The sequence below is a fragment of the Anastrepha ludens genome, chromosome 4, assembly GCF_028408465.1.
Source record: "Anastrepha ludens isolate Willacy chromosome 4, idAnaLude1.1, whole genome shotgun sequence".
In the NCBI taxonomy this organism is placed as follows: Eukaryota; Metazoa; Arthropoda; class Insecta; order Diptera; family Tephritidae; genus Anastrepha; species Anastrepha ludens.
In genome coordinates this window covers 13,919,713-13,945,517 of record NC_071500.1, presented here as the reverse complement: position 1 = coordinate 13,945,517, position 25,805 = coordinate 13,919,713, and the positions used below count along the sequence as shown (strand labels likewise).

The 25,805-nt window shown below is 39.6% G+C and overlaps 1 protein-coding gene across 2 annotated transcripts in view; it reads left to right on the top strand.

The window, feature by feature from the left end:
* The window catches only part of LOC128859738 (circadian locomoter output cycles protein kaput), a 97,805-nt gene that overhangs the window by 65,213 nt on the left and 6,787 nt on the right, over window positions 1-25,805 (top strand). For both annotated transcript variants that reach the window (XM_054096793.1, XM_054096792.1), the window contains 5 exons: window positions 19,432-19,580; window positions 24,234-24,415; window positions 24,495-24,711; window positions 24,803-25,135; window positions 25,219-25,799. In XM_054096793.1, the coding sequence (XP_053952768.1) occupies window positions 19,432-19,580; window positions 24,234-24,415; window positions 24,495-24,711; window positions 24,803-25,135; window positions 25,219-25,799 (1,462 nt within the window). The remainder of the gene's footprint in view (window positions 1-19,431; window positions 19,581-24,233; window positions 24,416-24,494; window positions 24,712-24,802; window positions 25,136-25,218; window positions 25,800-25,805) is intronic.

Sequence of the window (25,805 nt, the reverse complement as noted above, 5' to 3'; positions counted from 1 at the left end):
GATGCATCACAAAAACCATGTAAACAGCATCGCCTTGATTTTGAAGTGCCTATAAACCTGTCAATTTTAATATTTTCTAAACAAGGAAGCGCTTTGCGATACTCGAGCCATTCGCTTTTTATACAATTAGGAAGCTCATCATCCCAACTAATACCAAGACGCCACAACTTTTGAAACATAATTTTAGCTATTATGGTTGTTGGTGCTAACCATCCAAGGGGGTCAAATAATTTTGATGCATCAGATAATAAACTTCGTTTGGTAGTTTTATCAGGTATCGGGAAAGAAACAACGAACGAAAAGTAGTCACCCACTGGATGCCATTGTAATCCTAAAGATTTAATGAAATCTGCATCACTAAGTGATACTGCAGTAGAAAATTCTTTCATTTCTTTAGGGATTGATTGAAGAAGATCGGCGCAATTTGAAGACCATTTCCTCAAACAAAATCCTCCAGCCTTTAGTAGTGCACACAATTCTTGTTGCAGATGAAAAGCCTCGGAAAGACTGTCTGCCCCTGTTATAACGTCATCGACATAAATGTCGCGTAACAATACTTCTGAAGCTAGTGCGTAGGTATCAGACTCATCCTTTGCAAGCTGTTGTAATGTCCTGATAGAAAGAAAGGGAGCGGAAGTTGTAATATACCATAGGTTACAGTTTTTAATTTATATATTTTTATAGGATCCTTTACAGATTCTCTCCAGAGAATATTTTGAAAACGTTGGTGATCAGGGTTTACAACAATTTGCCTAAACATTTTTTCTATGTCAGAGCACATAGCTATTTTATGCCTACGCCAACGAAGTATTATTTGGTGTAAATCGGAATGTAAAACAGGTCCGGCCACCAGTTCCTCGTTAAGTGATCGATTATTTTGGTACTTACTCGAACCATCAAATACAACGCGCAGCTTTGTGGTTGTGCTACTAAGCTTTTCCACGCCATGGTGTGGCAAATAATATGAAAGCGGAGTAAGATTTTTGGGGTATTCTCCAACCAACTCCATATGCCCTAAATCTTGATACTCTCTCATAAACTTTAGGTAAGCAATTTGGAAGTTTGGGTTTCTGGCAAACACCCGCTCCATATTCTTTAGTCTAATTAAAGCACCTAAATGAGAATTATGAAACTCTGGTACTGGTTTCCCATTAAGCTCAGCTCGGAAAGGAAGCGATACAATATATCGACCCGTGTTATCCCTTAAGTGTGTAGAAATGAAGTGTTGTTCAGTGGCTATATCTTCAGCAGATTGCGGTCTTATGTTTGGCAATTCTTCTTGCTCCCAAAAACGCTTAAGCTGATCATCTATATGACAAAGATGTGTATTTATTGTTTCAATATTAACCGATGTTGACATTGGTCCGGAGATAACCCATCCAAAATGAGTATTTTGGTAAATAAGTCCACTATCAGTTTTTATTTGAGCGTCTTTCATTAGAAAACCATATACATCAGCGCCCAAGATAAGATCTATGGAACGTGATTTGAAATATTCAGGATCCGCTAGAGGAATATTTGAAATATCAGAACTAAGCTGTAATGGAATAAAACTCTGTTGTGGCAGATATGAACGAAACTTGGGTAAGACATATGCCTTTGCATGTAGTGTATAATCGTATTCTACGCAGGAATACAGTTTAAGATACGCTAATTTCTTTACACAATTTTTCTGCTGCGTGTTTACCCCACGCACTTGTAAAGAAGTGGAACGGCATGGTAATTTATATAATTGTATAAATTGCTCTGTAACGAATGTGCCTTGAGATCCTTGATCTAATAAGGCTCGTGCGGATACAGCACCATTAGGCGTGTCGATTTTTAAAATAATATATTAGTTGCAAGTAGAACTTCACGTTTGCACTCCTGCGAAGAGAAAGGAGCAGTTACATGGAGCCCTTGTATCTGCTTAGTACGAGATGGAGTGACTGACTCAGCAGGTTGTGAGTCTGAAAAAACTTCATGTAATAAAGTATGATGTTTGCGATTACATACGCTGCACGTATGATTAGAAGTGCAATCGCTTGCCGAATGTCCAGGAAAAAGACAGTTGCGACATAACGAATTACGAGTAACAAATTGTTTTCTTTCTGTGGGCGAATAAGCCCTAAATACCCAGCACTTAAAGAGGCGATGCGATTTCTTACAACATAAGCAAGAATTAGAGTTTTCACTTTTGCTTGAGTTTGTTATGTTGAAATTTCGTACCAGTTGGCGTTGAGGAATATTCGCCGACTTAAGTTTTTGAGTTTTGTCTACATTGAGAGTTTCCAAAGTACGAAAGCATGTCTCCAAAAACCTAATGAGTTGTTCCAAAGTAGGAAGCTCTCTGGAGGCCTGTAATGACTTTTCCCAATCCTTTCTCGTCTCAGAATCTAGCTTCTGAATGGTCAAATGGACTATAAGGGGGTCCCAATTTGTGGTTGAGACATTAAGGTTGGTTAATGAAGCAATACATTCTTTAGTAGTGTCTAAAAGTGTTCGAATTGCTGAGTGCGAAGCTACAATGCACTTTGGTATCGCGAATAACTTTTTTAACCATGTGTCAACAATAGCACGCTTATTATGGAATCTATCCTCTAATGTTTTCCAAGCAAGATCATAGTTTGCTTCGGTTGCGAAAATATGTTTGATAAGACGTGCAGCTTCTCCAGTGACACAATTTTTTAAATAATACATTTTCTGAATTTTACTGAGTGCACTGTTATTATGCACAAGAGAAGTATAAAGATCACGAAAGGAAAACCATTCCAAATAATCACCCGAGAAATTTGGTACGGAGATTTTCGGTAATTTAGCGTCACTGTAAAATGTATCATTTCGATGGGAAGGAGCCACAAATGTACTGTTCAATGCCACCGGTGAAGCTGTAGAGCAGGCTGGCATAGAATCATACAAAAACCCTTTAAAGGTGAAATATAAGTCTTCGAAGCTATCAAAAGTTGCACTAGTCACGTATGGAATTTCATCAACACACACGCCCTCATCCTTTATAGACCTAATTATTTGTTCATGGTTTTTTATAAAGGATGTATATAAATGATCTACTCTTTCACTAATCACCCTAATATACCCCTGAGACAGCGTTTCCGGACGCAGCCCATGTGCCTTTTCTTTAAGCTTCGTCAGCTCGCAGAGCAAATGCGTTTGAATTTCTGTAAGTACATTTATCTGATCCATATTAGACAAAATTATTAAGAAAATTTAAATAATATTAGGTTGATTCTGGTGTTCAACTTAAAAACTGGACCGACTGTCCCTGCTCGGGCGCCAAAAAATGTTTTGTTGTTATAATTTTTATTATTCCTTGAAAATATATAATATTAAGTTAATACTTTTTCTTACTCTCTGCTAAAATGGTATACAGTTCAGTGACTCCTGTTTTATTTTTAATTAGATTCTTATATTTAGAAATAACTTCCTCTTAATAGTTTGCTTATGTTAAAGTATATTCTGCATGACCACACCTGTTGACGTCCAAAGAAAAAGGAAAGTTTATTTTAGCTAACATAAGTTAGCTGCGGTTCAATATTAAACCTCGCTCACATATTACAACATCTCGTTCAGAGGAGATAATTTTATCGTATGTGACATGAACAGCAGTAGTAGAAAAATGACGCAATATCGTGTTGTTGATTATATGTTTAAAACGGTATCTCATAACCGAAGTTATTCCGCATTTATTGCTGGTATTTAAGTAACGCGCAAATTTTTGTTGTGGGCAAAACAAAATAATTACGAGACCAAAAACGTTTGCTTTTAATTAAAAAAAAAAAAAAAAAAAAAATTATTATAAGGTTAAATTTCAAGGGCCGATGTTGAATGTAAACCACACCTAAACGTCAAGTTTTTTTCTACATTTCATTTTCGGTCTGCGCGACTGACTGCATTGTGCTGCACGGGAACCCCATTTACTTTCCTTCGTGGAACCATTTTGTGGCTCTTATGAAACGTAGAATTGATTGCAACCCCACGCCAGACAGCTCTGTAAGGAAATAAATAAAGTATTTACGTAGATAATCTGCTCTGATTTTAGCTAAGGCTGAACAATTCCATAGGAAGTGCTCAACTGTTTCTTTCTCTTCCTCATCTCTGCAACTTTCGCAATATTCATGGGGAAAACTCCTAGTTTTGAACAATACCTGCCAAATAACCATTGACCGGTTAAAAGAGCCACGACATTCGAGATATTGTCTCTTGAGAGACTAAGCAATTCCTTTGTCCTTTTCTTGTTTATTTGCGGCCATAGTAGCCTAGATGTTACACATGTGTCTTAATCGCTCCATGACCTATTGGCCTCTCGGTTAATGTTGTTTATTCGTGCCCAAAGGTATTCCAATGGTACTTTTATCACTTATCGGTTGAAGAGCAGCACCTTTTCTGGCTAGCTCACCCCATTTACAGCTTCCCTCAATATCTCTGTGCCCCGGAACCCAAAGAAGGTTGAACTTGAATACGTCACTAAAATCATTTAGAGCTGCCTGGCATTCCTGTGCAACCTTCGGTCTTAGTAGAGCCGCATTCATTGATTTGATGGCCGCCTGGCTGTCCGAGAATATATTTATAGTCGTTTTTGTTACGACATACGTATTTAGATATGTAGCCACTAGTACCTCTGCCTGATAGACGCTGCAGTAGTCTGGTAGTCGAGCAAATAGTTCCAGTCCTAATTCATTCGAGAAAACTCCATAGCCAACCTTATCGTCTAGCTTGGGATCATCTGTATAAAAATTTAATTCCCTCCTTCTCCATGGCCTTGGTGTCTGGCACTCCCTTCATGACGGTATACTCGCCTTGAAGAGCCTTTCGAAAGCGAGTCTAGGAATGGAGTAGTCTATTTCTTGCTTGTGACTATTCGGCGGTCACGTGTTTCCCTACCAGATTTAGTGCAAGTAAATTGATTAGCACTTCTAGCGCTTTGTTCGGTGTAGTTCTTAAAGCGCCAGAGATGCATAAAAAAGCTGTTCTTTGGTATTCCATATATATACAACTAACTAACTGGCCTAACTACAGAAGTATAGAGCCAATGTGTAACACGAGGTGTGAACGCCCATTTAATACCGACCGCTTTTTTGAAAGTATATAATGCAACGTTGTCCTTCTTTACTCTATCCTCAGTATTAGGTTTCCACGTGAGTTTCCTGTCTAATATAAGTCCTAGGTCAACAAGGGTAACACCCCCATGTTTGTATTTCCAGCATCGGAAAAATCAAACGGTTGGGAGGACGTTCTTGATATCACTCTCTCGGCTAATTCGCCTGCCATTAGGGTGGATAATTGGAAGGCTTCTCAGAGAAATTCCTTTTCGGATCACAGGTTGATCCTTTTCGAAATCAATTTTCCACGGGAAACCATATCTCCTCCCTAAAAGAACTGACTGTTCTCTGTTCAATAGGGTTTTCAATAATAAATTGAACAGGCGAACTTTTTCCAACTCATTCACTGATCAACTGGACAATCAGGTGGAACACTTGTTGCGATCCAATCAGACGGCCTTCAAAGTGGCTTGTCCAGTATCTTTTAGCAGGAAAGACTTTCCTCCCTGGTGGACCAAGACGCTGACTGACTTGAAAAAAAAAAAGATTAGGATGGTTTTTAACGTATGCTACCAAACTAAAAGCTTTAAAAATGTCCGTGTAATTTTGAATGACTACAAAAAAGTCATTAAATATGCGAAACGCAACTCCTGGAAGGAGTCCATTGAATCCCTGAAGAATTCTGCCAGGCTAAGCAAGATCCTTTCGAGAGCCCACTCCTGCAGAACTCTTGTAAAAAAAGGGGACGGGGAGTGGGCTGAATCTGCATAAGAATCTTTTACTATCCTGGTGAATAATTACTTTCCGGAAAATTCTATTACCCCATTCTAGGGCTACTCGATGATTCCCTGGAATTTATTCAGTTGACAGAATCACGTGGGCAATAAATAGTTTTTGTCCTTTCAAATCTCCTGGTTCTGATGATTCGAGTATCTTGCCTGTGATGCTTCAGAAAACAAGTAACTCGGTAGTTCCTGTCCTGCAAGAAATCTACTTGGCGTGTATCGCTCTTAATCACGTTCCCACCAACTGGAAGAAAACGAGGGTTGTTTTTATACCCAAGGCAGGGAGGAGAGGTCACGACTCGGCCAAGGGCCTTAGGCCTATAAGTCTTACCTCATTTATTCTAAAAGTGTTTGATATCTGCCTGTTGGAGGTCTCATAATGGTATCAAAACGGCGCTTCAGTGCTACTTGAGGAGTGCCAGGTGCACTTCAACCATTTCACCTACCTACCTATAAGTCCTTGGTATTTGACATTCTCTTTCAAAGGAATCTCCACACACTTAAAAATTAGCGAGGAGCTTATAGGGAGCCTATGTTTCTTTTTAAACAGAATTATTTTAGTTTTTGCGGGGTTTGTACCGAGTCCCCTGCTCTCAGTGCAGCTTCTAAGTGTGGACATATTAGAGCGCAGAATATCCATAAGCGTGTTAGGGTATTTGCCTTCAACGGCAATCGCCAAGTCATCTGCGTAAGCAGTGACGTGGCAACCCCCTCTGGATCAAGTAAAAAGAACTCGAATTTTTCGCTAGAGGAATCCGTATGCTGCCTGAAAGATGGAGTAAAGTTGTAGGTTCCAATGACACATACTTCACTTAATATCATCTATTAATTTAATTGTTTAAATAATTCCTAACTTTGGCTAAGAAAGGACGGAAACTTATTTCCATAAAAAATTTAGTTGGTCTTATAAGTTTCTCATTTGGTCTACATATTCTACTGTAAGAACCTCATCCGATTCACAAATGCTCCGAAATGTGTGTTTCTTGGTTTGCTTTAAGATAATCAACTTTTCTTAAATATTCCGATCTGCTTTCACTTTACGAGTACATTCGTCAAGTGTTTTTCTCCTTTGAAGACGGTTTATTTTATCTCTAATTGGTGTCTGGAATCGGTCAATTAACTATCAGAACTTAGGAGCAGTTTTAACGCAAAATTCGATTTTGCTGATTACATTATTTATGCCTTGTTAGGATTTGTAGTGCGCATCAGTACAGAATTCGCAAGTCCTTATACTCTTAAATTGCTCTCAACTTTATTTGTTCGTTCTAGAGTAGAATCCATCTTTCATCTGGAGACCTTATTACACCTGGCATAGGTATAACTCGAATTGAACTTATCCAAATAGTTTGCTTTGGCTGTGCTCTACGTTAGCTTCGTTTTTATGGCTGTAAATACTTTTATAATTCTAGATGCCTGCTTATCCATTTAAAATCTTTGCACTCTCGGCGATCTATTTTGTCTTTATGTTTCGTGTTTGATATAATTCAATGTGTTGTGGATTGACCCTCCCTATCTTAATACTCCCTTGAGTGCAGATCTTAGATCTTTTCCACCGCTTTTGAAAGTATAAGAGATAATCAAGGTGCGCCTTGTTGACGAAAATGTGAACCCATATCATACCGGTAAGAATTCTATAATATTTTCACGTAAATGCGAATGGGAAGCAGAAACATAGGTAAATAATTTTGATAAATTTCACAGTTTCTCTTTGGTAAAGGCGAAAATGCAAGTCAGGCCGCTGAAATTGTGAATGGTGTTTATGGTGCCGATACTGTAACAGCTACGTGCAGTTTTGGTTTCGTCGATTTCGTTCAGGCAGTTTTGATGTTACGATACTGAAAACATTGAGGAAAAATGTGAGAAAGTGTTTTGGAAAATTAAAAAAAAAATGATATAAGTATGTATCTCCATTTCTTCTCTACAATTAACTACCATAAAAGAATTAACTAACAACCACCTACACCTCATCTGTGGAATTTTTTTATTGATTGTACCATCTTCTTCAACCGTATGTATGTATATTAGTTATGCAATGCCTTTAACACACACCCACATATACATACGTAATTATAAAGGAAAGTGGAGTAAAGCAAATAAATTGCGTATCCATTACACATTTGAGAACAGCGCCAAGTATGAGCTTCCTGCAAGGCATAAGATTCACACAAATCCAACTATTCTGATTTAATTATATTACGTAATAACAATAATAAGTAACAAGGTTAAGGTGACTCAGCACAAAATGCCTTTTCAAGCAAGTCATGAAGACTAGCTTATTTCATGTCATATTTCAAAATGTTTTCGTTTTTTCTGTGTTGGGTTCAGTTATATTTTAATTATTGGAGACTATTCAGAAACGGCGACTGCAAAGTTCTTGATTCTTTAGTCTTTCCAATAAGTCTGACTTATTATCACCCAAGCACCACCTCTCCCCGCCCTCTACCTGCATCCCATTGGTCTTTTTCCTTTTCACCTCACCTCCCTCATAATGGTATCCTTTTCTTCGTCCAAGTGTGCTCATTCCTTGGACAACCATACCAATCTAACCTAACCGCAGCGCATATAGAACAAAATGGCGAAAGCGCTCTTACGTGTCATGCCTCATTTTCCAATATGGTACCCGCAGAATTGTGCTCCCCGCGAAATCCGACTAGAAACCATAGTTCATTTTTTGTCAGTTTGGTATGCAATTCAGGAAGTGTTTTGTTTTTTAAGAAATTTTTCTTTTCTTGGCAGCTCCAAGAGTCGTTATGTCTATTTAAAATCAGGTTAGGACCCGCCTAATAGTTTTTGTAAAATTTGAACCAATAATTGTCTCTGGTCTTATTAGGTACGCTGCAGTTCGTCAGATGGTTATAAGCTTAAATTTGTCACTCTTTCTAGAATAAACACGGTGTCCGGTGCAGAATTGAGCGTATGAGCAGGAGACTTTCAGCTATTAGTACATAGATGTCGCTAGGAGTATTTTTGAACCTTCCCAAATGTCTTGTTTTTTTCGTCTGTCATCTGTCAATAATATTCAGTTCATTGTTTGTTACGTTTCATACAACAATGCATTTTTGTCGCTCTTAAAAACTACGCTCTGCATTCAAACTACGTTTTGCGGTCATCGTGAAACCACTTGTTAAATGCTGCTCTCCCGGTTCAAAAGGAAGTCTTTTTTGCATCGAATCGTTACGGGTGATGAAAAATGGGTGTATTTCTCCAATCCCAAGCGTAAACGATCGTACGGTCCGCCCGGCCACAAGCCAAAAGCAACGGCAAAACCAAATCGCATCGGCCGCAGGCAATGCTGTGTGTTTTCTGGGATCAGCGTGGTATGATTTAGTACGAACTATTAAAACCAGGTGAAACAGTTGACGGTGCACGCTACAAACGACAATCGGCCGATTTGAACAGCGCTATACACCCAAAACACCCAGAATATGCCGATCGGCGTCACAAAGTAATGTTTCTTGATGACAATGCACCGCCACATCGAACAAGAGCGACCAGGGAATTGGTGGAGACGTACGATTGGGAACCGCTGGTGGATGCGGCTTACTCACCAGACTTGGCGCCTTCCGATTATCATTTGTTTGCATCGATGGGCCACGCACTTTCCGAGCAGCGCTTCAATTCTGACGAAGAAGCCAAAAATGGCTCGATGAGTGGTTTGCGGCCAAAGATATAAGGCAATTTTTTTGGCGCGGCATCCACAAATTGTCTGAGACATTGGGAAAATGTGTCGCTAGCGATGGCTATTACTTTGGAGATTAAATTTGTAACCATTTTTTTTATTAATAAACGTTTGAAATTCAAAAAAGTCTGACTTCATAAGTATAGAGGTACGCTGGGGTTATTTAGTCAAGATGCTCGTAATCGTAGCGCACTTCAAGGCCAATGATTCGTGTGTTTTCCTGCTCGTCGTAGAGTTTGTTCGCGTTACAATATTCGACGTTTACGTGATGCTCCAAGTGATGGTTGGATTCGTTCATGGGTGCGAAGGTTCCGAGCAATAAGTTCTGTGGCAAACATCCAATGGTAGGGACCCAGAGGGACGTCGAGAACAAATGAAAATATTCAACTCGTCGCTACATGTTTGCATGATAATCCACGTCAATCCGTGCGCAAGAGATCAGCTGGCCTGGTATTTCCAAAAACTATTCTGCATGCAATATTGGCGAAGAATATTAAACTTCATCTCTTCAGAATTCAAATCGTGCAAGCGCTTAAGCCTAACGGTTACCTTTTGCGTAGAAATTTTTGCGAGGCAATGTTGGAGCTATTTCGTAAGGCAACCTCTATCCTTTGGAGTGGTGCCACCCATTATCATTTAAGTGGATGTGTAAATAAGCAAAACTGGCATTATTGATCACCTAACAGACAGAATTCACTATCAAAACATAAACAGCCACTTCACAGTTCCAAAGTGACTGAAGTGAATAATGGGATAATATATATTTTTTTTAATTATCGAGTACAAGTAATTTCTGTCGACGGTATGTCTTATCGGACCATGCAGAACAATTATTTTCTGCAATACTGGGAGAACATCCCAAGCTCGATGTCGCCACACCGCTCCTGACCAGAGAGACTATGGCAATACTGCGTGATTTCTTTCCTAACAAAATGATAAGCCATTTCGGAGGCATATCCTGACCAGTCAGGTCGCCCGATCTAACTCATATGGACTTTGTTCATAGCAAACAAATCCAGTGCCCGTCTAAGCATTGTAAAAAATATCGTTTGCGGGTTTAATGGCATCTCGACATCACTTCTTCAGCAAGTGGCACGGCTTTTCTCACATGCATCTGCAGAAAAATATTGGAAGAAGTCGAAGAGCTTTATAAATAAAATGGGTGCAACGGTATACCAAAGTTCGAAACGCTGACGACTCACCCGGACGGGGCAAAAAAAAAAAATATATCTCCCCAAATCAAGATCACAAAATAATTGATTTTTTTTTTGGTAATAAATCCGTACCTATCGTTACTTGAAGCGTCGGAACAGCTGCGAAGGTGTTTGGAAGAACTAGCCGAGCTTGAATTTTACAAGAAGACAACGGTCCTAAGCATCGACGTCAAAGATCTTTCGAGCGGAAACAGCAAAATGGGATTGAAATGGCAGATTGGCTTTGACAGTCGTCTGATGTCAATCCTATTGAAAATGTTTAAGCAGTAGTTACACAAAGTCTTAAAAGAAAACAAAAATGGTCGTTCAATCAGGTCAAGGCAAGTTCCAATGGATTGTAACCGATTACCTCCATACTTCGTTGAGCGACTTACCAAGCTTAGGTGTCACGGTAACTTCGACGAATTTGCAATAAATAAATATACTTTATATTCATAAATGTACTTTATATAGGTACGTGCCGAAAGCTAAGGCACCTACTGAATAAACTATGAATAAATAGACAATGCAATTTTTTAACAGATTAAATCGAAACCAGGTGACTTTAAGCATCACTTTTTTCCCCCCCCATACCAATTTCATCTGACGTAACTAGAATAATAAATTCATTGGGACTAACGGTATTTTTCTAAATACTCAGCAAATATATTCGCTTTTTGCTCGCTTGCCGTTGTCCAGTTTCGCCCGTCAATGTTAAAAGGAGCGCTGCGGTGAATTGGTCTGTTGAAAATTGTAATAATTTTCCACAAATAAGAAATAAAAGGTTCGAAGGTTGACCCAGCCAACACTCTTTATATCATTGTAGAACAATCGCCGATTTCAAGAAGGCATTCGACGCAATCAAACGAAACTCAATATTGCTGGCACTGAGTAGAAAGAGAGTTCCCGCTAAGATAATCCGCCTCATCAGAGCCCTTTACGCTAACTCGGAACTGGCAGCGCTTCACAACAGCAACATCAGCGACCCATTCACCACCAACGCAGGTTTAAGGCAAAGTTGTCCCTTGTCGTCCTTTCTTTGCGCCATCGTCCCAGACGACGTTATGAGCCAATTGACTATTCACTATTCACAAAAGAGGCATCGTTGGACTTTTACCAGGCATCTCGAGGATCTGGACCTCGCCGTTAACGTCTGTCACAAACTCACTGGGATTCAAGTGAATGCGGACAGACTAGTCACGCTGGCACACTCTGCCGGACTGGAGGAGGTCAACATCGTGAAGGCCAAGGCTATGAGAGACAACCACAATAAAGCAAGACCTATAATGGTTGACGCGAGCCGTGAGGAATTTGTCAAAAGCTTCTCCTACCTCGGCTGCACTGTCATGACAGTTGGCTGAGCAGATGAAGTTGTCAACTGCAGTTTAAACAAAGCAAGAGTGGTGTTTAGGCCGAATGCATGCAGTATGGACGTGTCTGCAAATCTCCATGCGCACTAAACTACGAATATTCAGCTCTTGGGTGAAGCCAGTATTGTTGTACGGAAGTCAAACATAGCTGGTCTCCAACACCATCACACAGATGCTACAATCTTTCGACAATAAATACCCTGAAACCCGCAAGGGAGCAGAGGTCTTGGTCGACCAAAGATCACTTGGCGAAGGTTGGTATTGCACGAACTAGCAGATTCCCACATCACATGGGACGGCGCAAAAACAACAGCCAAAACCGTCTACGATGGAAGAGTCTTGTCGAGGCAAAAAAACAAAACGAAAAAAAAACAACAATTGAGTATTAGTGTTCCTTCCAGCTCTTAAATAACCCTGTTTTCAATCAAAATATTTTGGTGGAACTCATAAAACCAAAAAGAAGAAGTTAAAAGGAAACTTTCCCAGTGCCGCGGTAGTTAATTGGAACACCTTAATCTATACATGCATACCTACACGTCTCCATACATATGTATATATGTATTTACTATAAAAGAAAACAAATTAATAGCTAATAAATGGGAGAAATATAATTTAGTAACAAATAGCCATTCATCTTAGTACTAAAGACACAACAGAATGAAAATCATAGTGAAAAAAGTAGAAGTGAAATCGTATTAGCTGGATAAGGATGAGGGACGTCGCACTGCCGCTTGTCCGCGCATTGCGATTTCATAATGTCAAATATGCGAACCGTATAGACATTTTGCATATACTCAAACACAAACTGTCAGAAGCAAACGCCCAGCTTATTGTACGGAAACAAATGCAAACGACATCAGCATCGCAGTTGATATTTTACCTGGAAACGGTCACACACACACACACACAGCGATTAGCGGGGCTACAGTGGTTGATTGGCTAGTGGGTTGGTTGCTTGGTTGCTTCGTTCGGAGTGGAGTCGTAGCTGGAGCTTGCATATGGAGTCCAGTGTGGAGACAAGCGTGGGAGTGACAGTTGCAACTTCAAATTTTGAAAAGTAAGCAAATAAAGGCTGCTGCGTGTAAGTAGCTAAAATTTTTTGTTCGAAAATAGTCATGCGTATCCCCATATAGTTAGTACAGAAATATATATTGATCTTATATCAAAACAGTAATACAGAGCCACCTATTAACTGCAGTAAATATGTTTGTGCTTGTGTGCCATGTTAAGAATATTTAAATAAACAAAAAATTTAATGAATGCCATTATCATACTTTTGGCATGTTTGTGTGTTGGTTATTCAACGAATTTTGACTGAATGTAATGAATCCATTGTTCTTGAGCGTAGTCAGAAGCAGTCTTGGTTAAAGAAATTACAAGGAAATCAGTATCTAAGAAGAACCCACGAGAAAATATGTTCGAGTATGAAATAATAGTGCGAGCGATGACGAATGCAAAATTTATTCGCAAACGCAGTGTGTGGCCGTACACATTTTTCGATTACCAACATTGGTTTAACTGCTTATTCGTCATGCAACTAGAGGATGTCGGTTTACATTGAACTTGGTGGTCGCTTCATTCACTTGAGATTTTGTCTAAAAGTCGAACAAACTTCGTTTTCGGCTTCCGTCATGTTCGGTTGGGCTTCGGACAAAATTTTCTGCATATACATATTTTTCTACATTTATTTCTCAACAAAAAAAAACTCTAAAAGCGTTTAGTTTTTTGTAGGTTTAGGTTAGGTTTGGCAGCCGCATCGCACACAGAGACAACAATGCCACTTAGACCACGAAATAAGCCCATTGTGAGCCGCGGGGCTGGGCTACATTTCCCTCTCCATATTAAACCATGCTGAGCTTTTGACAAAGCGTAAAAGGTTGTTGATACCTAAAATGTATAGATTATCTATATTCGTTAAGAAGAAGGATTTTAAAAATCGGTTCCTGCTTCTGGCTAGAGCTGGGCATGTGCAAAGAAGGTGTTGAATTGTTTCCAACTCCTCCTCATTTCTGCAGCTACGACAGAAATCATATCGTTTACACTTATGCATGATGAGACAATGTCCTGTGAGGGCCCCTACTAAGGTCCTGATTTGAAGCCTACTCAGTTTTATAATACTCTTGGACAGACGTAAATTTAGCCTTGGTCATGTTTGCCTAGCAATTCCAAAGGTGTTAATGCTAATCCATCCCTGATTTGTAGAACTTATTAATGCGACCTTAATGGGAAGCTTACAAGTTGTGAGAGGTATCTCCATAAAATTACTTATGTCTGGCATATAGGTATCTTCTCTTGCAAGTTGGTCTGCCCTACAGTTTCCTGGTATATCTCTGTGGCCTGGAACCCAGCATAAGTTTATACGATATTGCTTGGCCATCTCATTTAGAGATTGGCGACAACGTAAGATACTCCTTGATGTTGGAATGCATCCGGGGCTCGTAGGGCAGCTTGGCTGTCCGATAGAATGCACTTATCCGTTGGTGATATTCTGTTTATCTTTAACCATTTTAAGACTTCATGAATAGCGTTTATTTCCGCTTGTAGTTTAAAGAATTCACTAATAGAAAACTCTTCGCAAAATAACCCTGATCCTACACCGGTGCCCATTTTAGATCCGTCCGTGTAGATCTTAACGGGTGTGTTGGGTGTTGGATCTTCTTCAAGCCATTCCAGTCTAGAAGGGATTTTCATTAGGAAACTCCTTTCGAAGCAAAGAATAGGAGGGTGATAATCACAGTCACTGGGTATAGCCATGTAGGAGTCTAAGATGGTTGAATATCCATATGTGACAGTCCTCCATTGAGAGCTCGCTTTGAGCCTTTAAACGGAGCAAACCACCACTTGAGCCTCATCTCTGCGGCAAGGAGACCAACATGATGATGTAGTTTTTTGCAAATTTAACTTCTTATTGATTGACACGATAAAGCCTTAAGCGCCGCAATCGTTTCTTTCTTGTGCTAACCGGCGCCAGTGGGACACACTAAGCTGTTGCGAAAACGGAAAGGTCTAAAAATCTGCCATAAAATCATAGAAAGATACCTACTTAAGTATCTACAGCACCAACGAGTGGAACGACAGATGGTACCGCCTGCTCACTTCGAATGCAGCTATGTTCGTTCGTTCTCTCAATGTTGCCTCTTCTATATAATTTTGCTTTTTGTTTTGTCTTTAGTTTTCGCTTCACTTGAACAAATATTTTTGATTTTTGTTTTCTTAATTCATGCGTATGTCGCTAATTTCTACATTTAGGTTGGTTAGCTTTCATTTACATGTCTGCTAATATGGCCTTAGGGCTTACATTGGGTACTGCGCCGTACGTATCTAAGCACTGAGCACTGCGTCCTTTCCGCTTCCGTGGTCACCGAAAAGAAATCATCTCCCTACGATGCTGAGCTATCAAGAAAAATATATTTAATAATAATTCTCGTTAGGTGCTTCACAGAGCTTCTACTCCACATTGCAATGTGGTGACAACTTCAAAACGAGTTGTCCTGCAAATGGATTATATATATACATATATAATTGGCCCTTTTTGGGGGTTTGGCCGAGCTCCTCCTCCTATTTCTGTTGTGCGTCTTGATATTGTTCCACAAATGGAGGGACCTGCAGCTTCAAGCCAACTCCGAACGGCAGATATTTTTGTAAGGAGCTTTTTCATGGCAGAAATGCACTCGGAGGTTTGGCATTGCCTGCCGAGGGCCGACCGCTATTAGAAAAATGTTTTTCTTAATTTTGGTGTTTTCACCGAGATTCGAACCGACGTTCTCTCTGTGAGTTGCGTATTTAAGAGAAACTATTTCTTATACTCACAGGTTTTTCCACATTAAAAAAAAAATCTTTGATTTTGATGAATCAGGGGGTTTCGTCCACAGCCCCACAGTCATGCACAAGCCCTTTCAGCTGCGTCGCACAGTGATTCTAGAGCAGGAAAATATTAATCGAATGTCTTTGGTGGGCAAGAAATTTCCTTCCGGCAACTGCTGATGGTTGAACTAAATTCGCTTGGAGAGAAATATCGGTCAATCCCTAAGTTCGTGCGTATTTTACCCATAATTTCACTTTCGTACGGTTTTTGTATACAAAACATTATTCGCGGAATATAACGGAACTATTTATATTTTCTTTGATATATTGTGCATTCAACAAGTGATTTTAATCGCGGATAGAAGCACGTGTTGTTAAAAAATAAAATGGAATCTTCGAACGCATATTTTGTATCTTTTTTATAAAAGTGGTAAAAATGCGACAAGTGCTGCTGCAGAAGTAAAAACTTTTCACGGAGAGGATACCGTGAGTGTGAGGACTGCGCAAGAGTGGTTTTCAAAATTCCGAAGTGGTAGCTGCGAAGTGGAGGATGCCCCGCGCGCTGGTCGTCCTGAAATCTTTAACTCCGACGCCTTGCTCGGACTCGAGGAAGCTGAGCCAAATTTGATAGCTCAGAGGTTAAATTCATCGCATGGAACAGTGCACAGGCACCTGGTTCAGTTGGGAATGGTTTCACAGCTGGGAAAATGGGTTCCGCATAGAATTTCTGTCGCTAACCTTCAGCAGAGAGTGAATGTGTGTTCTCATCTGCTGCAACGGCTTGAAAATTAAAGTTTCTTGAACCGTGTCGTTACTGGTGATGAAAAATGTGTCCTTAACAATAATCCTGTTCGCAAACGCCAATTGTTAGATAAAGATGAAAAAAGATGAACACCGACCCCTAGAGATGGTCTTCACCCCAAGAAGACTCTCCTGTCTATTTGATGGGATATGACCGGTATTGTTTATTATGAACTTCTGAAACCAAACCAGACGATAACTGCTGATTATTTGATTATTATTCCCATCAGCTATCAAACCTGAATTAGGCACTTAACAAAAATCGACCGTCTTTAGTGAATAGACGCAAAGTTTCGTTTCACCACGAGAACGCAAGACCTCATACCACAAGGCAAACATTAGGCAAGCTGAACGAGCTCGGATGGGAGCTAACGGCGCTTCCACCATACTCTCCGGACATTGCACCTTGTGATTATCATCTTTTCCGTGGACTTCAATCCCATATGAGTAACAAGAACTACTCCCCAAGAGAAGCTATAAAAAGGGATATCGAGGCGTATTTTGGCTCCAAGGACAACAAATTTTTTGAGCAGGGAAATATAAAAATTTGCCTAAACGTAGTGAAGACATTGTAAATCATGGAGGAAGATATATTATTGATTAATAAATCCTTTAAACATCTTTTTTATTATGATAGTTTTGGAACCACCTTTAAAAAACGCACGAACTTATGGACTGAGCTTATAGTATTTAAGAATCCTACTAGCGAAAAAGATTTTTCCAAATAGCTCGAGCGGCTTAAAACAACCTAAAATAATTGGCGCGTAAACTTCTGTTTGGTGTTTGGCCGAGTTCCTCCTGCTATTTGTAGTATGCGTCTTGATGTTGTTCCGAACAGCAAATGTTTTTTTTTCGAGTGGCTTGGTTGCGCAGACTTTCTGCTTTCTCTGCAGCTGGGATAAATTTACTTAAACTGTTAAGCCGGTATTTAAAAAAATTGTTTAGTTTCAAATCTAATTACCTATACAGGATTAACGAAAAGGTCATCCAAAATACCTAAGGGCATTATTATTACAAGTAATTTCTGATTAATTTGGTTATTTGACACGATGTCCAAGACGTAACCGTTCTCAAGGGCTGCGGACTCGACATGACCGCACCTCATCTTGATACAAGTTTTCAGTATTTTCTTAAAACTTTTTAGGACTATTTTCCAATTGTTTACCCTATGCCAGGTACTAAACAGGATCTATGTTTCGTTATGTAGAGCCAGCCTTATAACTATTTTTCAGTATTTTAACCAACCACTTATTGCATTAATTGTTTAATGCACTATGCCCAACCCTGATTCAATTATTATTCTCTGAATTTCATACCTTTTTGGGTAGCTAAAGAGATATTCTACAATAGTTTTTTAATTCTAGTATCGCATCGAATACTTTCAGAGCCGAAACGCTTTTATTCACGACTGACAAAGTTATCGGTGTTAATGCTGGTTCCTAAATCAGAGAGTTCTCTTACAACTTCAAAAGTGTAACTGTCAACAGTGACATGGGTGCAGAAATGCGAAACCTCGTGTTATATCAAGTGGATCGGAGAGACCTTTCCTAATTCTGCCGGAGTTGTTGGTATCGTTCGACGTCATTTGGCACAGTGGTATTAGTTTTGCGGGGATACCAAATTCAGTCATTGCGGCATACAGGTAACTCCTTTTCGTACTGTCGAATGCAGCTTTGAAGTCGACGTAAAGATGGTGTGTGCCGATTCTCCTTTCATGGATATTTTCCAAGACTTGACGTGTTCTGAATATCTGTTCGATGATGGACTTTCCAGGTCTAAAGCCACACTGAAAAGGTTCAATCAATTGATTGATGGTGGGCTTTACAATCTAATTCCGCGGTAATTGGCACAGATTGCTGGGTCACAGTTTTTGTGAGTTAGGTAGAGTACCCTGAGACTCCAATCGGCAGGCATGATTTCATCGGACTAGATTTTCCATAGGAGCTGATGCATGTACCAACTCCGCCCACCATTTTTGAATAGCTCAGTCAGCAGTCCGTGGACTTCTGTGGCTTCCTTGTTCTTTAGCCGCGTTATCGCTATTCTCACCTCGTCATGGTCGGGTAGCGGAACGACCATTCCGTCGTCAACGATTGGGGTATCGGGATCTTCACATTCTCTGTGACATGCGCAGCTATCACTATTTGGCAGGTTCGAGAAGTGTTCCCTCCATAATTTAAGAATGCCTTGGATGTCAGTCACCAGATCGGCGTCTTTGTTCTTACAGGAAAACGCTCCGGTCTTGAAACCTTCTGTAAGCCGCCGAACTTTCTGGTAGAATTTTCGGGCGTTGTTCCTGTTGGCCAGCATCTCAAGCACTTCGCACTCACGTATTTCGGGCTCTCGTTTCTTCTGTCGGATAATACGTCTCTCTTCCTTTTTTAGCTCTCTGTAGCAATCCCACATGGATCGCGTTGACAGCATGACATTCCTCGTCATAGCAACTGTTTTAGTGGCGGATCCCAAACCCAGCGCACAACTAGCTATCCTGGAATGTTTCGCCTTTTCACTTTAGCTCACTCCCGAACGGGTGTTCGGAAGCTACCCAGAGGACACTTGGGCTAATTCCGGGAGTTGTGAGCTGCTTGAACCGTATGCAGATGAATCGTCCTGGCCACTCCCAAGTGAATGGCGATCAGTAACTTTCCCCACTTGCGTGGACTTCTACATATGGAACCATCCTCCACTTTTATGCTTCACATATTTAAATCATTCGAATCAGAGTAGTCATAAATTTTGTAATTTTTCTCCTTTTTTTTCCAGAAAATCTCGAAATCTGAGTGAAAAGAAGCGGCGAGATCAATTTAACTCTCTGGTAAATGATTTGAGCGCGCTAATATCAACATCAAATCGAAAAATGGATAAATCGACGGTACTCAAATCGACGATAGCATTTCTCAAACATCACAACGGTAAGTTTTCAAAATAGTTTAAAGTTTTGATGCATATTTTTAGGTATGTCTTGGATCACAAGCAATAACCGCTCGAGGGAGACTACCTGTGTTGTACTGTATTGTACTAGTAAAGTTCTAAAAATATTTACCTGTGTAAAAATGTTGTTTAAATCGTTTTTGATAAACAAAATATTTGTTTGACGCATTGATTTCTCTATCAGGTTCCGGTTTTTATTTTTACTAGATGAGGTTGCAATAATGTTGAGCTTAAGGGAGTAGGTTATTGGTCTACCGTACCCAGCCGTCAGAGCGTCGTTTCTCACAGCAAAATGCGCCACGTGCAGGTGAGGTTGACAGTTGAAAGGTAGTGGCTGTATATGTGCGTAACATCTCTAGCATTGACAACTCAACAACAACTGAGGCCCTTTTTCCATATAGGAATAATAGGATCAAATATAAAACTGAATTCTACACTTATAAAAAACTACGTGTGATTAGTTGTAATACGATATTTTTATCGAAAAGCTTTATTTACGATATACTTTTTTCAGTGAGTTGAAAAATTTACCTCTCCCAAAAGATGAACTATTTACGAGCCATGATTTCTTACGATTTTCCACGTGGATTATCGTGGCGGAAGTGCATTGATCAAACTTACAGGTAGTCATTGTGCAACACTGGTACAACGAGTTCAAGCGTGTCTGTCGATCCGTATTTGCGAAGGCCGCCCAAAAACGGTGGTTACGCCAGAAACAAGCGTTGCTGGACGCCAATTGATAATGCAAGACCGTTATTTGACCTATCGGAAGATAGAAGCATCCTTCCGCATTGGTGGAATCAGTATACATTCAATATTGCATGATCATTGGGTCGTCAATCGTATCTCGTTGGATACCGCGTAATTTCAGAATTGCCCAAGAAAGGCGCGTGTCGATTGGTATAAAGAAATGTTGAGGGTATTTTTAGGATTTTTTTTACAATAAAAAATGAAGAACGATATTGAAATTTTTAGACTTTTTATTATAATTTTAATAATTTTTAATTGGCGCTGAAGTTGATCCTCCCGAAAAATTGGACCTCTCCGGAGTTTTCCATTTCTGCTCTTCTATTTATTTTAAACACAAAAAGCAAAAAAAACTATTAATCGGTATGACTGTAGCTACATATGTCCCGTACTAGAAAAAAAAATTGGCAAAATGCCGCGTTTAGAATTTGACACTCGAAAAATCGGGCGTTTTTCAGTTTTTTTAATAAAAAATATAACGAAATAATTGATGATGATTGTACGGACGATAGCCATGGAAATTTCAGACGATTCGGTTAAACAGTTCATTTTTTTTTTTTTTTTGTTTGACAACACCAGGCCGAAAAAAGTCGTTTCGAAATAAATGAGTTTAAAGTTTGAGCTAGAGGAGCGCGCTTACCGCTCTCTGCCTAGTTAATGGGCAATATATATATACAGGGTTGCCAATATTCGACGGACCCATCTGGCAACCCTGTATCTTTTGACAAAGACGTCAAATCGCTTAGTGGCATACAGTGTTGGAAGCGTCAGTCCAAGCAGATTTTTACCATGGAACAGTAGGTATACGCCACGCTCCCAAATTGTTGAAATTTACATTCAATAAAAGAAGTAAATTGTGAAAACTCAACGTGCGTATAAAAAATTAAATAATGTAAAAAGTGCGTATTCTAAGAACACCATTAAACGTATGTACAAAAGGTTTTCGACTGGTGATGCTCTTTCTAATCCAAAGAGGCCAAATCAAAACCGGCCAAGGCGTCGCCAAGCAGTTGGGCATTGCTCGGACCACTTTACAATGAATTATCCGCATTGATTTGCATTTATTCCCGCATAAGATCCAATTGACGCAAAGATTGTTACCTGCGGACAAGCCTCGTCGACTGGAATGGGCCCAAAGAGTCATCGAAATCCGTCGGGTCCGTCGAATATGGGCAACCCTGTATGTATATATAATTGGTGCGTACACCCTTTTTGGGTGTTTGACCGAGCTTCTCCTGCTATAAGTGGCGTGCGTGCGTCTTGATGTTGTTCCACAAATGGAGGGACCTACAGTTTCAAGCCAACTCCGAACGGCAGATACTTTTTATGAGGAGCTTTTTCATGGCAGAAATACACTCGGAGGCTTGCCATTGCCTGCCGAGGGGCGACCGCTATTAGAAAAATGTTTTTGTTAATTTTGGTCTTTCACCGAGACTCGAACGTTCTCTGAATTCCGAATGGTAGTCATGCAACAACCCATTCGGCTACGGCGGCCGCAATTTAAGGCAATGGAAGCTATAATATTGGGAATTTTCGCATGAAAATTTCACAGTAAATTCTTAAGATGCTATACTTTCGAAATATCGGAAAAACAAAAAATCGATTTCTTGAAATTTCTAAACCACCAGGTCCTCTTAAAACGGTCAATTAATTCTGCATTTTTGTTTGCGCAAAGTTTTTGTAGAATTACGGAAAACCAAGCACCAAAGGCCAATCATCCTTTATCAAGTCAATGCGAGCTCTGACGTATCGCTCAAACGAAAAAGTTTTCCAGCACTCTAAATTGATCGGTCATCCGACTTACGTCAGTAATTTGATACATAATGATTTCATTTTGATCCCGAACATCAAAAATAAACGACTCAACGACTGAATAAGCTGCTAAGTCCTTTAAACCGCAGGCTTTGCAGGCAACAACTTCTAAGGGGTAGAAGTGCTTTAAAAATTTATTGAAATGATTGCTTTGATTTCCAAGGAAAATAATTAATTAATTTATTTATTTATTTAGCAAAAGATTTATAACAAAAGATATGTAGAGTAACTTAACAGTGTAGGGATCAGAGAAATTTACTACTTTTTCATATAAATAAATTTTATTTGTTTATACATATAAATTAAAATTTAAAAAATTAAAAAATAAAAAAAAATTAAAAAAAAAAATAAATAAATAAAAAAAAAAAACTAAAAAAATATATAAAATTTAAAAATAACAGGAATTTAAAGACATTGTAATTCGAATTTAATTTCTGTCAACAAAAGAAAACAAAAGTATATATAAAAAATTAAAAGGATCTTAAGTCACTGAAATTTGAACTTAACTCATTAAATACAATAAAAAAAATTAAATAAATAAAGAAAGAAATAAAATAAAATAAATACAATAAAAAAATATTTAAAAAACAAAAACGACGGCAAGATTTTCGGCTTAAATTAAGCGGTTAATGCTTGTGGGCCTAGATATACGAGGGGTGCCTTTATATTTCGGGATTTGGCAACCCTGGTGTTGCAATCTGGCAACTGACAGCTGTATCGCAAAGTTTGACATTTTTTGGCTTTTACGTACTCAGAACGTTTTGAAATACCAGCGCTATTTGTGTTGTTTACAGTAACTTAAAAGATTCATCTCGGTCCAAAACTGGAATTAAATCGTGAACATTTTCGTGCGATTTTTTTTTACAACTTTCGACGTGGAGTAACTCAGCAACATTGCATGGATGAACTTAATTCATTTTTTGGCGATGAAGCTCCATCAAGGACTAGTGTTTATCGATGGTATGGTGAATTCAATCGTGGTCGTAGTTCACTCCAAGACGAATTTCGTGAAGGTCGTCCAAAATCAGTTGTTGTTCCGAAAACTATTGATGCTGTGCGCGAACTAGTGGGACCAGCATACATTCAATATTGCATAAACATTTGACTGTCAAAAAAATTTGTTCGCGTTGGATCCCACGCAATTCGTCAATCGCTCAAAAAGAGGCTCGTGTCGATTGGTCGAGGGAAATGCTCAAAAAATACGATCGCGGGGCTTCGAAACACGTCTATGACGTCGTGACAGGTGATGAATCATGGATTTATTCGTATGAGCCCGAAAGTAAACAGCAGTCGACCGTATGGGTGTTTCAAGATGAGCCAAATCCAACAAAAGTTGTTCGCCCACGAAGCACTTCCAAGCCAATGATCGGCTGTTTTTCGGAAAAACTGGGCATGTCGCAACCGTACCACTAGAACAACGCAGAACAGTAAATTCTGAGTGGTACACAACCATTTGTTTGCCAGTTGTCTTCCAAGAAATTAGGAATACCAATCGCCAAAGACGGATCACTCTTCACCAGGGCAATGCGAGCTCTCACACATCGGCTCAAACAACTGCATTTTTGAGCACCCAAAACATCGAATTAATGGGTCATCCGCCGTATAGTCCTGACTTGGCACCGAATGACTTCTTTTTATTCCCGTACGTAAAAAACAAACTGAGAGGTCAACGCCTTTCGACACCTGAAGAAGCGGCTGCGGCATTCAGAATGCATGTTTTGGAGGTACCTCACTCAGAGTGGCAAAAGTGCTTCGACAATTGGTTCAAACGCATGCAAAAGTGTACCGATCTTCATGGGGAATATTTTGAAAAACAATAAAGTGATTTTCGATGATTAAAATTTGTTTTTGTTCTCTAATCCCGAAGTATATCAGGCACCCCTCGTATATACGTCCGGTTTTTAAATATTATTTGTAAGAATAGTGTCGCTTCTCAAATTCGGAAACGCAAAAGTAATTCCTGATCTTAAAAAATGTAAAAACTAAAACTAATTGAATAAATGACTTTCTTATTCAGAAAATCAGAATCATCATAATTTTACTTAAATATTTTCTTTTTTTTTTCATCTGTACAGAGGCTACCGATCGCTCGAAAGTTTTCGAAATACAGCAAGACTGGAAACCATCATTTCTTACGAACGATGAGTTTACACATCTAATGCTGGAATCATTGGATGGCTTCATAATAGTGTTTAGCGGTATTGGTTCCATATGCTACGCATCTGAAAGTATTACGCCCCTGTTGGGCTACTTGCCGGTAATTAATCACAATTGAAAAAAGCTTTGGTCTCACTTATTTATTTAATCGATTGCTATTTATGTCTGTCTCTTCGCAGAGTGACCTGGTGAATATGACCATTTTCGATCTAACCTACGAAATGGATCACGAAAGTCTACTTAATGCATTTTTAAACCCCAAACCGGTTATCGAACCTCTACAGACTGACATCAACTCTAGCAATCAAATAACTTTTCATTTGCATTTAAGACGTGGCGGCATCGATAAAGTGGACGCGAATGCGTACGAGTTAGTAAAGTTTGTAGGTTATTTTAGTAAGTAAAAGTGTGTCATTATTAAAACAAAAAAAACTAGAGCGGCACCTATTTAAGTATTTCTTAATTTTTCTGTACTTTATTATTGCAGGAAACGATGTGAATCTGGACAGCGTACAATCGGATAATAATTTATCGCTGCCGCGCATCTTCGAAATGAATCCCGGCGCTAAGATCGACAAGAAATTGATTTTTGTTGGCACTGGTCGTATACAAACGCCGCAGCTGATTCGTGAGATGTCCGCGATCGATCCGACCTGCAACGAGTTCACATCCAAGCATAGCATGGAATGGAAATTCCTCTTCCTTGACCATCGAGCGCCGCCCATTATTGGTTATATGCCCTTCGAAGTGCTTGGTACATCCGGCTACGATTACTATCATTTCGATGATCTTGATAGCATCGTCGCATGTCATGAGGAATGTAAGTGGCAGACATACTTATGCACACACACACATTTCCAATAGCAATTATTTCACTAAAATGCGCATTATTCCTCTCAACAGTGATGCAGAAGGGCGAGTGTACATCCTGCTATTATCGTTTCCTCACTAAGGGACAGCAATGGATATGGCTACAGACGGAGTTCTATGTGTCATACCACCAGTTTAGCTCGAAACCGGACTACGTTGTGTCCACACACAAAGTTGTCAGCTATGCCGATGTTATACAACAAAGCAAGGCGGTGAATAAAGTGGATACAACTCCGTCGATCAATAATAGTACCAGCAAATCGTCAACAATTACGCTGAAAGACCTCGAAACTAGTAACCAAAGCCAAAACCACTCCACGCTGTCAGCGAGTGATAGTAGTAACATCATAATGGGTATGTTGAATGAAGCATCACCCACGATGGATACATCATCAGTATGGCCGAACGCTTCATCAACCACTGGCGTAACACCCACAACATTCAAGATATCTCGACCCTCTTCAAGTTATGGCAACATCAGCTCCACTGGAATCTCACCGACGGCGAAACGGAAACGTTACTTTTCTCACAAACCCGGCAACGAATCGGACTCGACCTCTATGTCTGCGGATTCTGTCATCAGCAAGCATTCGCTTATGACTCATTTGAGCTCGGTGAGT